Source organism: Crassostrea angulata, chromosome 6, assembly GCF_025612915.1.
Source record: "Crassostrea angulata isolate pt1a10 chromosome 6, ASM2561291v2, whole genome shotgun sequence".
Lineage (NCBI taxonomy): Eukaryota > Metazoa > Mollusca > Bivalvia > Ostreida > Ostreidae > Magallana > Magallana angulata.
The window spans coordinates 23,843,022-23,862,530 of NC_069116.1; the positions used below are offsets into that span (position 1 = coordinate 23,843,022).

The 19,509-nt window shown below is 33.0% G+C and overlaps 1 protein-coding gene, 1 long non-coding RNA gene and 1 pseudogene across 2 annotated transcripts; 2 read left to right on the forward strand and 1 right to left on the reverse strand.

The window, feature by feature from the left end:
• The first annotated feature begins 345 nt into the window (after window positions 1–345).
• LOC128187420 (uncharacterized) lies at window positions 346–3,955 on the forward strand. Its single transcript, XM_052857865.1, has 6 exons — window positions 346–387; window positions 1,050–1,133; window positions 1,331–1,405; window positions 1,793–1,852; window positions 2,265–2,324; window positions 3,040–3,955. Exons 1-6 carry the CDS (start codon window positions 346–348, stop codon window positions 3,094–3,096), a joined length of 378 nt encoding a protein of 125 aa, XP_052713825.1. The 3' UTR covers window positions 3,097–3,955.
• A 1,962-nt stretch (window positions 3,956–5,917) lies between these two features.
• On the forward strand, window positions 5,918–10,022 carry LOC128186939 (uncharacterized; annotated as a pseudogene).
• Window positions 10,023–15,108: 5,086 nt separating this feature from the next.
• On the reverse strand, window positions 15,109–18,191 carry LOC128189887 (uncharacterized). Its single transcript, XR_008244287.1, has 2 exons — window positions 17,985–18,191; window positions 15,109–15,513 (listed from the first exon to the last, which is right to left on the reverse strand). It is a non-coding gene; the product is annotated as an uncharacterized LOC128189887 (long non-coding RNA).
• Window positions 18,192–19,509: the final 1,318 nt, after the last annotated feature.

The window sequence follows — 19,509 nt, forward strand, 5'->3', positions numbered from 1 at the left end:
TCGGACAACTTCGGGGAAGGAAATGACGTCATAGGTGCAGTTTTTACGTAAGCATATGTGTTATTTACTTTAAATGTTTTTAAAAGGATTTTTTATTGTTAAATGAAAATGATGTATGCGATTTACAGGTAAGAATTTTCCTTAGAAACGCTTCCTGTTCCGCCAAGTTGCTATGCACCGCAAAGGATCACTGGGATAGTAGAACGTTTTCACGTGGCCTCATAAAATTTTCGAATGCGGTTAGGGGACGGGTGAGATCAAAACCGGTAGTGACGTTGCGCATGCGCAAAAATTGTAAACATGGAACAGATTTCGCGCATGCGCTAAAAAACTTAGAAGTTGAAGATGGCGGCGCTTTCAAATGCCTCACTTTATGTTCTTCTAAATGTAAGCGTTGCAGCACGTGTTTATAACTGTAATTTACAAGGGGAAGTTTAACATGTTATGATTTATAATTTTCTTACATAATTAGCCACAAAACCATACATAATACGCAAGAAACATACACAATCCAAATACAAACAATTCTCTCTGCACACTGATATATAAGCTGTGTTTACAAATGTTATAACTGTGTCTGTTTATGATTTGAACTCGGTTCGTTTCATTAGAAGTGAATTGTCCACACAAGATATAATATTTATATTACATCATACTGCTTTTGTAATAGTAATTAATATTTTTTCATCAAATCATAATCTGCCAAATGGGGGGGGGGGGGGGGGCTACTTTAATACAAACTTGACTTTCTTTATAGGCAATGTGAATGAGAATATTTATTTTCATGTATATAAATTTTAATTCATTCATGACCAATGCCCATTGTACAATCAGGCATATACAAAATACTGAACAAACTGTCGATAAATATGTGTAGCATCAAGTAGACAAGTACTACAATTACTTCATTTTATAAACCCTCCAAACCCCCTAGTGACTTGAAATGTACTGTAATGATATAAAAAAAATAGTGGTATTGATAAGAATTGGAAGAAATAATTGGATATATTTTTTCATGTTGTAACTTATGTGATTCATTTCATTAATAGGTTCTTCTGGTAATCCAAACAACAGTTGGTGGTATCCCAATAAGGTCAGGTCTATATGAAGACCATGATTATCTCTCCTTGCCAGTAAGACACCAATAACTGTTACATATAAAGTCTTAACTGACATCTTGTTTGCCAATCAACTATACAAATATTTTATTGACACAAACACAATTACAATAATTTGCAAAGGCACAATGAATATACAGAAACATCATTGTATGTTTACAATAATGATAATGTTTTCATACATTCTCAGATGGTATTATTATATTTTACAGAATAATGCTGAACCCCCTTGCTCTTGTTCCCCCAATAATACCCAGAGAAGAAATGAAACAGAAGACAACTATCAGGTTTATTTCAATTGGAATTATATTTCAAAATACATGTACTGTAATAAACAGTATATGTATAAATTCTAATACCTCCTTACAAGCACATAATTTGGATACTACTATAGTATAGAAATATTGCATTAAATATTAAACACAATCAACATGTTAAGTTCAATGTATGATTACCATGTAAAATAATACTAAGCTTTTTACAGTCTATCTATCCTTTCAATCAAATTGTGCAAGATATGTTTATGTGCTAACTTAAATCAGTTTTAACCTTCATGCTACACTGTGTATAAATTTGTTTACATCAATGGATGTTTCTATTGTTACATGTCAATGCTTACATTAATACTTTTCTCTCTATCTGCTTGATGTTCACAATTTACTTGAATTCAACAGCCAATGCAAGATGACAGGAGAAGATTGAGGGCAGATCCACCCAGTATTCCAGATATTGAGGTACTTTATGCAGATATTGGCATTTATAATGAAATGTTCAAAATCATTCCTTTGGTGATTCATGCAAGCTATGAAGGAGGCAAGCATTAATACAGAAACCAACTTCTTTCTGCGATAATTGCTACTTTCTTATACTGTATGCATCACCAAACAAAGCATTTTTATACACCTGCAAACAAAGTACAGGGGGATATCAACTGTCTGTCTGCCAAATTGTGCAAGATAAGTTAATGTTTTAAATTAAATCAGTTTTACTTTTATGCTACACTGTTTTGATTGTTGTTACTGATTCTGTACTGTGTACAGATTCAGTAACAACAATGGATGTTAATTATACTGTTACATGTCAGTGCTTATAATAATGCTTTTTTCTCCAACTGCTTGATGTTCACAATTCACTTGAATTTAACAGCCAATGCAAGATGACAGCAGCAGATTGATGGCAGATCAACCCAGTATTCCAGATATTGAGGTACTTTATTCTATTCAGATATTGACATTTATAATGAAATGTGCAAACAGTGCAAATTTGATGAAAATCTTGATTAAAACATCAAAATTATTTCTTTGGTGTTTCATTCAAGCTATAAAGAAGGCAAGCATAAATACAGAAACCAACTTTTTTCTGCATTAATTGCTTCTTATACTGTATGAATCACCAAATAAAGCATTTTTATACACCTGCAAACAAAGTACAGGGGGATATCACCCGTATGTCTGTCTGTCTGTCTGCCAGTATATGTACTGAAATGACACAGTGAATGGATTAATCTGTATATATGTTGAATACCACCATATACTAGGTACGCACATATCGTCACTGGAAATAAAGTGTTCAGTTTTGTCAGTAATTGTTTAAACACAATTAGATTTCTTAAGAAATAGGAAAGAAAATACTCAGTAGATTTAAATATACTTTAAGATATTTGATATACATGTACACGTACTAGTACATGTACATGTATCATAAGTTTTGAAGGAATATATCAAATATGCAGTTTCCTTTCATACTAAGACCCTGTAATTAGTTATATTGCAAGATCATACTAAGTGTACTGTAATGTAAAATACTACATCTACTGACTGGTACATCCTAACAAGTATCATACATGTAGACTTAATTAGCAACTCTAATATCTAGCTCTGCACTTTTATATTTTTGTGTTGTTTTTCATTGTTCTTTATAGATGGAAGATGTATTACTTGAGGAAATAGCCCCTGAGGATTTGGATAATGTAAGATAATTATGTTGCATGTAATTACATGTAGTACAACATGTAGTCAATGTCACAATAATTCAAAGCCATGCTATTTATATATAATATGTTTACATAATAATAAATAATTTTATGAAGAAAACATTAAGGTTTAGACATTTCTGATCTAATTGATCTTAATGTCCTACCATTTTGTGAAAGGCCATATAAATATAAGTCCTTGTAAATTATTATAAAATATACCTAATTATAAGCCATAAAATCTTTAAGAAATGTCGGGAGAGGTGACATTTTAATGGCTCTTGTATATATAGACTATAAAGAAAAGAAAACTCTAGATGTTATTGGCCTATTTATTTTAAAACAAAGTGGCACGTTATGCTTAATCTAACTGGTGAATTGTCCCTCGTTCCTTAATAAATTTGGGAGGGGGGGGGTGTAGAAAAAATTAAGAAATCATAGACCTACATGCAATTAAGAGAAATCTATTTTACACAGATGAAGGAGAAAAAAAAACCAAACAAATTTTGAATTAGAGAACACTTGTATATATTTATATTATATATTATGACTACAGGGCTAATGAAATCATTTTTAATATTCCGGGAGTGCTTAATCTAATTAATTTAACTTTCTAAATTCTAAAAAAAAAAAAAAAATTAAAAATTGTAGCATAATATACAGTGACATAATTGAACAAATCTTAAGTACCAAAAAATAATTGGACAAAACTACACCACCCTATCCTATATAATTATTAGAGCCCTGTCTTAACACCAGAATCCCTGACCCAGGGGCCATGTATGCTTAGAAAATAAAAAAAATATGTTTGATTTTATTATAATCCTAGTCAAACAGGCTTCATGCCAAGTTGATTTATTGTCAATGATAATAGATTGAGGAAACTGATACATGTAATTAATGATTTTCATGGAAATTTATTCACAAATGTATAGATTTTTTGAATTTCTGAACATCATCAGTCATGGTATATTAAAAACAGATTATGATGCATATACTGTAAAAATTCACTTCTCTTTACTGAATGGTATAATAAGAAAATTGTACATGTAATAGTATATGTATCAATGATTTGCTTGATAAAAATGGATCATTTCTTAAATTTACAAGACATTCAGAGTAATTAATTTGATGTCGGACCTTATTTTGATCTCCTTACAATTATCTTGGTCTACAAAAACTCTTACATGTACATATAAAGCTATATAGTTTATATTATCTTGGAATTCTAAAAGAAGATGATAACCCAGGACCCTTTATACATGTATATCTTTTCACTTTTTTGTTTTGCCCTACAAAAAGCTCTAATATTATGAATACCTGGTAATACTCTAAACATGAAATCACAGTGAAGCGAAATCAGGATTATATTTTATATTGTTAGATTTACAAAGGAAAACTACATGAACTATACCATTAAATCATGATTTTTTGAAGTATACAGTCTCATTAGCGCGTTATGAAAATTTGTATGCACACATCGCTGCAGTAATGAGACTGAATACTTTAAAAAATCATGATTTAATGCTTATATTTACACTTTTTTTAACTTCTTGCCTTGTCTGCAAATGTGATTTATACCTTAAAATTAATTGCTATCTTATCCTAAGTTAATATTAATGGAAAAGCCACATTAACAGCCACAAGCGAGAACTTTGATTTTTAATTCACTCGTGACGGTGCAGTTTACAGCGTTCAACGTTTGTGACGTAATAAAATTTGTCATTTTAACTTTTGAGTACCCAGTGATTAGTTGTTGCATTTAAATACATTTAAAGATCACAGCATTCAATGGAAAAACACAGTAGAATGTAAATATTTAGGAAAAGATTACATGAAAAATACTTATAAATGTTTAAACACATATATCAACATTTAATAAATAGCAGAATTGATAATTTCTATAAGAAATAGGAAACTTGGCGTTTCTTTTTAATAGACTCAATGATTGAACAAATTTTACCAGTAATTGCAGATTCTTGAGTACCAGAATATAAAGCTCTTTATTTCCTATATAGCCATCGTCAGATCTCACAGGTTTTCTATCCGTTACACTCAGTGTAATGGATAGACACCTCTGGGTTCCGACGATGCTATATAGCTCGTAACACAAGATTTGATTGGCTAATAAACCATATCCGTACACTCGACTTGAGCTGGAGGTAAATAACCTGATGTCACAATTGATTAAATGTGACATCACAATAATAATAAATAGCATATCTTAAAAGTGTAATACAGCTTTGATTGGACATGGGGAATAGTATTTTTTGGTTTACATAGGAAATAAATTCATTATCCAGCTCCAATCAAGGGTGAACGGACATTAACTATTGACCCTTCATGTTCAACAACTAGTATTCTCTCTTTCTCTTTCTCTCCTCCTCTCTCTCGATACTTTTGGGCAATCAGACAAAACAAACCCCCAATTTTATGAAGCTGCATGCTGCTATTACTATATGTTGATCTTCAACTGAATACATTATTTATAACTGATACCCATGAAAATGCAATATTTGTACATATTTATTATAATAACAGGGATTTAATTTCATGGAGGTGATAAGAAACTACCAGCAAATGGACTCGGAAGTAGAGCGTCAAGACAGGTATTTAAGAACATTCGGTCTCCAGCGCGTTTCCATCATGGGCGATGGAAATTGTTTGTTTCGTGCTGTAAGTTTCTCACTTTACGGTCACCAGAATAATCATGCATACTTAAGAAATTTAGCAGTAGATACTTTAAGGGCTAATATTGCAGAATTTTCAGATTACTTTTTATCAGATAGAGGAACTGCATTGGAACAAATTAACAGATTGGGTCAACCAAATACTTATGCAGGACAGGAATGTATATATGCACTGGCAAAGGCTCTCAACATTAATATTTTGGTTACATTTGGTGGAGATGATTCCTCATCTGAAGTTATTACAATGGAAAACTCTTTCACAAGTACTGCAAACCAGAACCACATACATATCATTTGGAGGCGTTTTGGTGGAGGTCATTATGAGGCAGTGTCAGATGTAGGAAGAGACCAGGTTTCTGATCCACCAGTGTATCCTTTTGTTAGCAGTCAGGATAATCTCCACACAAAGCCATGGACTACAAGTACACCATTTTTAAAGAAAGTTGAAATCCCAAGCAACAGCCACAAAAGTTATGACACTAGCTCCAATAGCATAAGAGATTTAGAAGATTTGCAAAGTCATTTGTCAGAGCTGCATAGTTACTCTATTAAGGCAGAGTGCAGTGGGCCAAGTTCCCCTAAGCAGAAACACACATGCTCTCAATGCAAACTTACATTTTCTTCCTTCATTACTCTAAAAAAGCACCAGGCTAACAACCACAACAAAAAGCAGAATAAAGGAAAGTCATACCAGTGCATGGCATCATCATGTCCCCTATATTTTAGAACATTGGAGCAGCTTGTTGAACATGAAATTGTAGCACATGGGGCAAATATTGAGATAGAAGAGCTCTCTTTTCAAAATAAGGATGACTTCTGCAAGTTTAAAGAACAGGAAGAAATGAATACAAACACAAGGTTTGTCATGAGGAATAAGATTCAAGAGAATAAAAAGAAAGAGAAGGTTTACTCCTTGGAATGCCATAGGAATGGTTGCATAAGATCGCATAAAAACAGGGGGTATCAAATGAAGTTTTCACGAAAAAACATTAAGGGTAGTTGCCAACTGAATAGTATCTGTCCAGCAAGATTTTCTGTGCGGGAAAAGGAAGATGGAAAAATATGTGTTAAATATATCAAATCTCATACCCATTCCCTATCATTTGAGAACAGCAAATTTTTACCGATACCTGAGGGAATAAAAACAGAAATTTTAGGAATGTTGTCCTTGAAAATACCAATAAATAACATCATTGACAAGATACGGGAGCGCTTTTCAGATAGGGATCACCGTGATAACTTGGAGGACATCAAGTATTACAATTTGATTGATCGTAGAACAATTCATAACTTAAAGAAAAAATTAGCAGATCCATCAGTTATTCAGCACAGCAATGATGCTATTTCTACTTTCTTAAAGGTTGAAATGCTCAAAAGGGAGAAGTTTAATCCAGTTTTATTATTCAAGCAACAGGATGTTGAAAATGATCCCTCTTTAACACCAGGATTAACCAGGGAGGATTTTTTGCTAGTATTGATGACCAAGCAACAATTAGAGATTTATAGAAAGTTTGCCAACAGAATAGTATGCATGGATTCAACTCATAAAACTAACAGCTATTCCTTTAAGTTGATTACCCTTTTGGTTCCTGACCAGTTTCGCAGAGGTTACCCCGTCGCATTTTGCATTTCTAACAGGGAGGATGAAACAGCTATTGCCTTATTCTTGAAGTCTGTCAAGTCAAGGTCTCCAGACACAAAATTGAATGTCATAATGACAGATGATGATAATGCTGGTTGGAATGCTGCAAGGTCTATTTTTGGAAATGATTTGCAACATTATTTGTGCATATGGCACATATACAGGTCATGGACTCGCAATGTCCAACAGTATTTTAAGAATGACGAGCACAAAAGTTCTGTGTTTAGTTTTCTGTGTGCTATGTTGGAGGCCAAAACTGAAGATGAATTTTTACAGTACAAGTCTGCCTTTGTTGCCAAATTGCAGGTAATTAATCAAGCATTTTTAAAATACATGGAGGATCATTATTTTAGCAGAGCAGAAAAATGGGCAAAGTGCTTCAGGAAAGGGGACTATTGCAAGGTTGATACAAACATGTTTGTAGAAAGTTTCCACAATCAACTAAAAACTATTTATTTTGAAGGGAAAAGGAATAGGAGAATTGATGTTTTATTGGAAACTCTTTTGAAATTGGAAAATAATCTATTCATCAACCATTTTAAGAGGGTGGCATACAATATGCCTTCTAAAGAGGACAGTGATACACAAAACAGGCATAAAAGTAGTCTTCAAATTCCCGATGGACATATAAAGCAATTATCGGACAGGTTTTTTATTGTAGAATCCCAGGATAATCAATATTTGATAGAAATTTGCCATCTATATTGTATGGAGGAGCATTGTTACCTTAGATGCAGAGAAATACCTTGTATAGACTTATGCTATCACATGTATCACTGCAACTGTCCAGATAACATAAATGGGTTTTTATGTAAACATGTTCATAAAGTCCATAGCATGTTTACACTTAAAAACAATGAGGATGACTGTGAGGACAAGGCACTTTTTGTCAATCCTAGTCAAGACTCTTCTCAGTCTCAGGACACCTCACCAGGACAGGAAACTCAGCTCAATACAATCAAAACTTTAATAAAGCAGATTGAAGAACAGCTCAGTCATCCTAAAGTCAGAGGCATTAGGCTCCCAAACATAATTCAATCACTTCAGACCATCAAAGCTGGCAATGAAGCTTGTATCAACCTTGCAGATGATTTAGGTGGGCTCAAAGAGACAGAGAAAATTTCAGGTAATGCAAATAATATCTTGCAACCAAGATTTCATGGGACAAATAAGAAGAAAGGGAGGCCAAAAAAGGTTCCACTCAGAAAACCATCTAAAGAGGAAAAGGAACAACTTCTGAAGGATCAGAATTTGCCCGAAGTAATACCGGAGAGAAGAGATATGCAGAATGCCCCAACAGTTGCCCCATACCCTCCTTTGCGATTGGTGCCAAGCTCATCCTCCACTGATCCACTGTCTAGAGAGCCAGAACAATCGCTGTTCGAGTAAGTACATGTACAAAATCTTATTTCTCAATTTTCTAATACACATTTGTAACTGTGATTGAAAATGTGTAGTTAATGATATAAACAAATCTTATTGTGTTTTGCAGAGTTGATGGCAGGATTGGATTACAATCATGGATGAGAGTTCCACCACCATTAATTGGAAGGAGAATAACGATCACAACAAAGGATGGGAAAAAGCAAGTGTTGATGTTCTCCAATGGAGTAGCTGATGACAACAGTAATAAAAATGATCCTCCTGCTTGATTGAAACCGACATCTACAACAAAGAAAGCATCAAAATTTATTCCAACTTTATACAGCTGTTTAAATGCATAAAGTGAGCTAACTACTGGACAAAAGACCCTAATTGGATCATTTTTGACAATGGTGCATCATGTCAGTCCAGTAGTAGACTGGCAATGGCGTAATGGCCAGTGCACCAAAGTCAAAACAGCAAGTCAAGCCTTTGAACCAGCCTTGCCAGCCCTGAGACTTTCTTTGTCATTGGTGCATCATGTCAGTCCAGTAGTAGACTGGCAATGGCGTATAGGCCAGTGCATCAATGCATCGAGAGAAAAAGACAGCTTTGTGATCCACTACTGGTCCTACATAATACTCTGATACCAATGCATCATGTCAGTCCAGGAGTAGACTGGCAATGGCATACATGGCCAGTGCTTGGTTTCATTGATATTATTGCCCACCAGTATGTTGCTCTATCTTTTATGCTTACAACTTCTCTCTATGTATAGGTAAAGATCTAGCTAAGAAAAGTTGTGCTACTAAATTGTGTACGGTATACAAAATTTGCTTTAAAACTTGGTTAACTTAAATTTAGAAGACAAATATAAGTATTTTCTACTGCACCTTTTGAACAATAATGAACTTGATAAAAATGATTACATTCATTAGACCTTAGAAAACAAATGAATACATCAGATGAGCACTGTACGCACAAATTCTTTACCTAGATTTTTATCATACATGTATATGCTTTATCAATTGTATTTCAGATTAACTTTACTTTAGTTTTGACTTCTGTAGGTGACAATAATGAGAGAAACTTTACAAATAATCCTTTAACTGTTTCTTAACTGATGACGCCCGGACAGTTAAAGAATATTATAAAGATTCCTATTTTATATTATTTTAGGTACTGTAGACATGGATATTTGGTTACATGAATGAAGTAAACCCAGAGTGAAAAGAATACAAATACATCTATTTCTTCATATATATTGTAATCATCTATAAATTATCCTTTTATGAAAATATCCATGTTTACAATTATAACAGTAACTGTGAGCTATTTACTATTTCATGAATATATATATATACATGTATGACCATAAGTGGTACAAATGTACTGATATAAGAACAAAACTTAGTTTCACTTGTACATGTATTTGAAAATAATTTTCTCCTACACTGTAAGGGCAGAAACTTGCATGGCAGAATAGATAGATTTGATTGCAAACCATGACAAAATTTTGGGGGAAAATTCAACTTTGGCCATTTTCTTTGTATTCAAAAACAATTGATATATTAATATAAATGTACTAATATTGTTAAAAGCCAAAAAAACTATCAGCCATGCCATGCAGGTCTTAAGGAATGTGTTTGGGAGAAACTTTCAACGAAATGTGTTTAATTTGCTGCAAAATTCATGATGAATCTATTTCAAATGAAAAATTTCTTAATTTCAAAACTGTTTAGAATTTTAAAGATGTTAAATGTCCCTTTTGCTGTAGAAATGTTTTAAACATCATGCGCAACTCATATTAAATTTGCATACATTCATAATTTGTTAGAATGTACCACTAACTTTTTCATTGATATTGGACATATTTTCTTCATTTTATGTTTTTCACTTCAATGGACTTGTAAACAATTTCCGAATGATTTTGTAGCAACATATTATAATTGAGAGACAAATGCTTATATCCTAGGAAAGGATAATACCGGTATAGACTCTTTGTCTGTTCATCCCTTTGTCAGTGTTTACATGTCAGTGCAACACTTTTTTGGAGTCTAACTCCAATAAATAACCCATAGCCTTTCTGATAAGAAATACATCATACATAACTTGTCACAATTTGAGGTTACTTATGAGGCTGAGTGTGTCATGACCCTTATTTAAGACCAGTTTTCAAGGTCATGTCATCAATATCACACTTTCTCAAAAGTAAATGGGGGTGCAATTCCATCTTATATGCTTAGTTTTTAAAGATAAGCTGCAGAACAATATTTAGTTGTGATCTTGATGTTACTGTTCATTTACAAGAATATAAAACTCTGATAAAAAAAAATGCATCTTAATCAATTTGGCACCATCTTCGTTTCAGTAGCAGAGCAGATCGTCACCATTGGCTAGCGAAGATGATTTGTCACCAACTTGATGAACAATAGTTTAATCATCATTGATATCCTAATTATTGCATTTTACCATCTTATTAATATAAGTCTTTTGGTATTTAACAAGTCCAAGAATAGCTATATAGCCTTCTCACATACTGAATGTAAGCTGTTAAAGATTCGACCGAAATGATATATGATTTAATAATTAGGAAATCTATTCATTCACTTATTCATTCACCCATATCTTTATTATTCACTCATTGTTTACTCATATACAATCAATAGTGACCAGGGACGTGTTCTGTCATTGGATGGGGAATTTTGATGTAGTTAAATCTTTACATTTACCGGCACATGTAAACTACATGTATATACAATAAATAAGCATATTGTATCTATTTGGAAGTGGTCAAACAGGTTTTTTGAGGGTAAGGAAGGACAGTACAAATCTGAGTTTTAGTATGGTACCTTGTTTCTTATGGTTTGTACAATGGTTTTAAGAACTCACTTATGTGTCTTTAGACTGGGACTGTTGTAAAACAGTCTATACATTGAATTCTGAAATCATCACTGATTTAAAACATAAAAGTTCATTGAAAGGGGAGTTCGGTCACCTTCTCATCTATAGTCATTGTCGACGCGATCAAGGTTGGAAATCATTTATGTAACAAAAATAAAATAAAATAAAGTTGGAAAATAAAACTTCCTTTTCTTTAATATGTTCAATGTAACGGTACAAGGATACATGACCTTATGATAATACTAGTACCGGGTATATTGTTTATCTATAAGACTTAGTCTGTATTTAGCTAATACAATGTACTTTAATATCAAGAATTTGATTTCATTAATATTATATATATATAATAATTTGGCTGCAAATATATTAGTTGCTTTAATAGAAAAAATAATTATGATGGAGAATACAATGCGAATTACAGGCTCAGGAATGTCAAATTGAAACTCTCACTCCCTCATGCTCCTTGAGGTATCAAAAGCATTAAATGAATTAATTCATTTAGCTAATCAATAATCAACTCTGTCTGTAATAGTATTAAAATCATACATTTAAATGAACTAATAATTTCTTTAAAATAATTTTTGTTGTATTTGTAAATATTACTTATATAAAAACTTTTACTTCTTATTCGGGGTGTGTGTGGGGGGGGGGGGGGGGGGGGGTATTTCAGACATGATATATCTATAAGAGAAAATTCTGTCCTGACTTGTTTAATTAGCTTTCGTTAAGAACATAGTGGCTTTGATAACTGCCTCCGATATAGTTTATGAAGAATACACAGATAGCTGTTGGGGCATCGCAATTAAGCATATACTATAGTTTCAGGAGCGGCATATATCTTCCCACTCTTCCTAATCTCTAGTCTATACAAATATTTTATCACTTGTTACATGTATTATAAATAAAATGAGTTTATATACCAAGGATAACAAACATTACATGTTTATAAGTCACGTTTACCGTGTTAGAGAATATTCGGGATGTTTACAATTTTTGCGCATGCGCAACGTCACTACCGGTTTTGATCTCACCCGTCCCCTAACCAGATTCAAAATTTTCTTTGAACAATGTGCAGATTTCAACTCGAATTTCCTCCGTTCGTACACGTTGTCTATGGAGCTCGCTACGCGAGCGGTGCTTCGCGCCGCCTCGCTGCGCTCGCTAATATGTTTTACGGTGTGACCGTTGGGGCGAGCGCAGAAGGAGCAATACATTTGTCATCATTGTTAAATGTAACCCGTGGACTTAACTAAACCAACAAACTTTGGCTTTGTGTCGAAAACTTTTACCACCGCAAGGAACCGGGAGATATCAAACTTTTATTCCAATGGTCCCTTCCTAGGCTTAAACACTTAAACAAAAAACTACCACTGAGCATTAATAAAATGTTAAACAGACTTATTAAAATATTTTGATAAACACAAAGCCGGTTTTTTAAATTTTTTTTTATCTTTTCTTTACCTTTTAATAATGATCATTAAAATCAATAAATTGTGTGTCTGTGTTATTTCTTATTTTGTTCCTTGTTGTTACCGGTGTTTTAATTATTTTCCTCTGTGACATCAATTTTGTTTTTAATCTTTTAATTTTTGTACGCTATATAAGCGTTGTAGACATATGTGCCCTCCCCCTCTTTTTAGTGTGTGATATCCAATATTATTGAAAGGTTTGCATTGACCATGCACATATGCAACTATAACAAATACATGTAGATATTTTAACAGTTTAATTTTTTTCTTTTATCTATTCATTTCAAAATGACGTAGCTACACGTAGATCTAATAACGATTAGACTTTTCTTTTTTAATAATTTTTTGTCACCTACCTAACGTATACAATGATTGGATCAATATGACAATAAATTTAGCATGGAACTTGCATGTGTATTTACTGAGCAAAAACAAAATCATCAAAACAAAACTAATCAGCCAAAGAGTGACTGTTAATAGCGAGCGAAGTATCAGTATTGGTGACTCCCTACTGAGTACTTCCTACACGTTACATTCAGTACAGATGCTTGATCCACCTCTAAATGTATCGCGGGAATATAAAACGCGAGATCACTGTGACGTCATACTTAACTTTTTGCGCTCGACAGTTTTCGTAAATTGTCGGACAAATTCGGGGAAGGAAATGACGTCATAGGTACAGTTTTTACGTAAGCATATGTTTTGTTTACTTTAATGTTTTTAAAAGGATTATTTATTGTTAAATGCAAATGATGTATGCGATTTACAGGTAAGAATTTTCCTCAGAAACGCTTCCTGTTCCACCATGTTGCTATGCACCGCAAAGGATCACTGGGATAGTAGAACGTTTTCACGTGGCCTCATAAAATTTTCTTTGAACAATGTGCAGATTTCAACTCGAATTTCCTCCGTTCGTACACGTTGTCTATGGAGCTCGCTACGCGAGCGGCACTTCGCGCCGCCTCGCTGCGCTCGCTATTATGAAATAAGTTAATGTTATGCCGAAACTACAACATGCATCAAATAGCATAATTTGCAATGTTTTGTTGTTTTCCGAATACACATGTAACTTAACTTTACATCAGTTTATAGTAGGCGAAGCTAGAGAACTTCCCGATTAAATTTTTTTAAGCATTTAAGTATGATTGAATAATTATGTCACTATAAAGGTTTAAATCTCGAAAAAAATGCCACGAAATATGAAATTTTTAATTTACACAAAGCTGTCTCGCTGCATAGTTAACAAAGTAGTGCGAATCGTAATGTGTGCGCAAATAATAGAATGCCTGATACTATACCTGCAAACTTCATTCATAGATAGATCATAATTATTTTAGAAGTATGAATCCTTTAAATTCTGAGATAAAAAGGCAGGGCTATACATGTATACGTAATACAACGTACAAATTTAGTGGTTAAAAGCAGAGGGCTAGAGTCGGTGGAATCTCTGATAATCTTAAGGCTTTCACGTTTTCGTTGGAAACACATGCAAATGGTCCACGTATTGTAGTCCTTTTTTAAAGGACAGCAACTTGTTTATATTAATAACTGAACAGTTTAGTCAACCAGATCTAAAACCCATACTAAGATACATATGGCAGAATATAAAAGGTGTACATCTGTTCGAGAGAAAGGCGAAAATACAGTAAATCGGCCCACAGGCATCGTCATACAATGAGGAGGTTGGTGTTTCATTCAATCGGTTTAGATTTTTTTTTCTCGTTTCGTAAATTTGCTATTTGGAAAGATATGTGATGCTGAAAACGTTTTATAGACTTAATTATCAAATAAAGGATTAATTTTAACAATATTTCATTGTGGAAAAAGCAATGGATTGGACTGCAAGCGCTGTCTATATAAGTCCTCTCTAAAGATCAAGGTACCAGTACTGCATTTAAGTATCGATCAAATTATTGCACGAAATGTGTTGAAATGAAAACAAATATGACTTTAGGATATTAAAATGCACTTTATTAGAAAATAAACTCAAAAGATATAAATATGCAATACACTAGAGCTGCGTTATGAAATCAAAAAAATATAATTCACACTCTCACTAAGAAAAATCTACTGTTGGGTCATAAATGAATATCCACTTAAAAGTGCATAATGATTTGCAAGAATCCATAATTTGCTTGTATGATTTTCTTTTTGATCTGTTGTGTAATCCTTTGCTAGATATCAACTGCACTACGACTTCCAAACAGTGAACACATGAACACAATCTGAGCTGGGCAACATTTCACCGCCCGATACGGGTAACAGTATCCGGCAGCGAAGTAGTTGCGTGAACACTGCCGTGCGCATGGACAGAACATGCGCAAAGGACAATTCATCATCTGGTATATATTTTGACCTGCAATGTGAAAAGGACAAATGAATACATTGTGACCTGAAATATGTAAAGGACAATTCATTATCTGCCACATATTTTGGTCAGTAAATCTAAATAACTCCATCATCATATATGCTAGTCTTCTCGGTTGTGGGTCAAGGTTTTATGCTTTCAACAACAGAAAAGGGTATAGGCATTGGCATTAATTATTTTAAATAATTTTTCATCGCAGATACAAGAAGCTCCAAATATTACATTGTATTGTTATTTGTTGTTTATTACCAAGAACCATAAGGTTCATAAGTTTAAAAAATTTACCTAAATAATATGTACAAAAATATTTTAAATAGTTGTATCATTTAACAAAGAGTTTTTGTAAAAAAAAAATTCTTTTCATATAATTTTTCAATATGAGTTATTCATGTATTTGTTAAATTATGTAACATTAATTGGTCTTCTGTGCTGCTTTTGACTCTCTCGAGTTGAATTATACTCCTTTATAAGTCTGAATTTACACCGTGATTGTATTTAACACAAGTACAATACTGTGTAAAATGTGTTACCGGTAGAGGTCTCTGCCTATAAGAAACTACCATGGAGTGTCGCTATTTTATTGACAGTCTCAAGCTTGTTTTCCATCAAACGAAGGGGGAATAAGGTATAGACATTTGTTAGCAGTAATTTGTATATTTATTTGATTATCGCAATTTATAGGAAGTCGGGAAAATCGTACCTTAAAGAAAAAAACCCTGTAAAAATGCGTCCAAAGCAATCATTTTTGTAATTTTTGCAAAATTTAACATGATTGTTAAAGTCTCCTGTTCAGAAAAAATATTTCTTGCCAACTCCAATTCAGATTTCATTACATTTTATTATCTATGATTAATTTCGTTAACGGCTGTATTAACCACAACAAATAAAACATATTTTACACTAATTATGTTGTTGGTTTATTTTTGGTGTCCTTATAACATTTATTCTTAACTTTCTGATGTTTCACAGTCTAAATTGCTTGCTGGAAGATGAACGCGTGATTATATACCTGTGAAGTACAGTAAAATAAATAGCGACTTAATGTCTACAATCAATCAACTTGTAGGGAGATGGATGTGTAGCAACACGAAAACTTGATGAGCGTTCACCAAAACTCTCGTTACAAAAGCGCCCCTTACTTTTGATAATGCCACTAAAATTATTTGAAAATCATTTCAATTTTTCTTTTAAAAAACTTGTTTCAAATAATTTCAACGGATTTTGATCCACGCAAATATAATTCAAATTGTGAGTACCTCATGCAAGACATCTTGTACATTTAATTTCGTATTATATTTTATTCTATATTTTTTATATTGGGAAAATTGTGACCGTAGTTTGATACGATGAACATGGTCATGTCTGAGTTTTAATTGTTACGGCCATGGAAAAGCAAATAATGTTAGAAATTACAAAATCAAAATATTTCTCAATCCATTCTTTTCATATCTGATAGAACCTAAAAATTAAAATAAACCTAGAACCAATATATACCCCCACCCTACAACCCCCCCCCCCCCGAAAAAAAAAATCATATAGACTATCGTTAACTGCATTAATTTTATTTCATGCACCAGATTCAATAAACAACAACACTGTAAAAAGCAGACAGTCCTTAAAGTGAACTACCAAGTGTAGCGTGACAAATTTGAAAATGTGATACTGAAAGTTGGAGAGAAAGAAAACTGACAGAGAATATCTCTAACGCTTAACGGAAGAGCGACAGACAGTAACAGACTAACAGTCATGCATGAAAGTTGTCCAACATGCAAAAATGAGAATGTAAAAAAAAGACGCGTGCAAACATTTTAAGTTTGCTAATGCATAAATCCCAACTTTGATTTATTGGTTTGGTTTTTTAAAATTATATTCAGATTTAAAAAGACAATCGAATACGATAACTGTTTTCGCGATAAATATCGAACCTTTTATAAAATTCATGTACGAGTAATGGTAAGATCTGTACGCAAGTCACTATTTTGTTGGATTGGATATTCCTATATTTATGAATGATTAAAACAAGGCTTTTCCGGAAAAGTTAGGAAATGTAGATAAGAGATAATAAAAATGACCAATAAAATATTTTAAAAAATGTATTACATGATTAAAAACAATCATATACAGAGGAGGTGGCTGTTACCTAGAGGAAAACAAACATTCTCTAACAAAATAAAATATAAACCTTCCGGTCCTTAAAAACCCCACAACCTAAGACCGACAGAGGATTCATAAATAATGATTTGAAATAACTTATATCATAAATTGTATAAATATTTCTTACGCTTATTGCACGTGCCTCTTTAGGAATAATTTAGCCTTTTTCTATTAATCTTAGCAAGCGTCACATTTTGTTTGCCATTTTTATGTATGCAAATATATGTGTAGAATAATAATATTCACGGTATTCTGCACATTGTGTTTTACCATTGTGGTAAAAAAATATCGACCTATGAACTTACCACTAACATTGTGTAAACATCCAAAAATGCATAATATTGAAAAGTACAACACCACACGTGCCATAATCAGGGGCTATTTATGGTCTCGTCCGGGCCGGACCGATAGATGACCAGTATATGGGAAGACGTCCGTCTTCGTGGGGGTTATAAACTGATTATTTCACCACTGTAATTGTATGATTTATTTTTATAGGTTCGTGGTCATTATTTCGGAGAATTTCTTTGTATCATATTTGAGAATTTCTGTAATCGTACATTTTTTAAGGTAAAGTTGGATACACGCTCTATCAAACAATACATAAATTTAGATTCGTTTTTTAGTTGTTAACATGCTGTTGTAACCATAATGCTAATCAGCTGGTGTTTTATTTGTTATGTTTATGAGTTGTTATATTTAGCGTATGCATTGTCAATTCGTCAATGTTCATTACATGACAAGGACAATATTGTGTGACGTTATGTGTGAAACATCCACAAACAGAACAAACACTTAATAGCACAACGACAATTCATCACTTCTAGATCTAATTAACTTATTTATTTATCTGGTACTTGCTGAAAAAAGTTTCATGAATTAGATGTCAAAAGGGATAGTACAAGTTTTTTCCATTATTAGAAACGTGTATGTCTCATAACTTCGCGCATTGAAAACTACAAGTAATTAAAATCTTGTATTTTTTAAAGACACTGATTTATTTTTGTTTTGTCCAACAAATCAATTCTACCGTCTCTATTTTGTAATGAAATAGTCCGATGTATTATAAGCGTTATAATTCTATTTCTTGTGGTTCATGCGAGTATGAAAGCGAGCATTTCAGAAAAAATAAATTACTAGAAGCTATATGAACGCAAAGAGGATGTAGATGTTAATAAAAATTGATTTCCATTTGCGCATTTCAAACAAATTAATTAGGACCTTTAAATGTTGTTTTACAACGCTCAATATTATTTCCTCGTTCAGTACAAGCGCGGATCTAGAGTGGATTGGGGGTACGGACCCATTTACACCCCCCCCCCCCCCCACCACACAGACACACACAACAGACACACACACAGACACACACAGTTGTTGATTATCCGGAACCATCTTTTGAAATTCACGTTGTGAAATTCCTGATAAATGAGCCTCGCCCCCCCCCCCCGGAAAACATTATCCCTCAGACCCACCACCCCTCCCAAAAATATTCTGGATCCGCACATGAAGATTTATTCTCTTCTATATTGGAACCGATAGACTAATTGAAGAAATTTACGTAAATCTTAAATACTCAATAATGCTAAACAATGAATTCATTTTATAATGTTCCAAAGCCTCTGGCCACTGTATTATAAAATAGTTATAAAGGTGTATGACTGATTTCCATTTCTTAATAAGAGACATTCATTTAGTTAAAGTTTTTTTCCTGAATTACGCAGCTAATCCTTGGAAAGAAAAGATTATTTCATTTGTGTTTATTGCTTGTAAGGTGCAAAGATGTCCATGATGAAAATTAATGGCATACCTGGAGCTATTAAGCATTTGTCA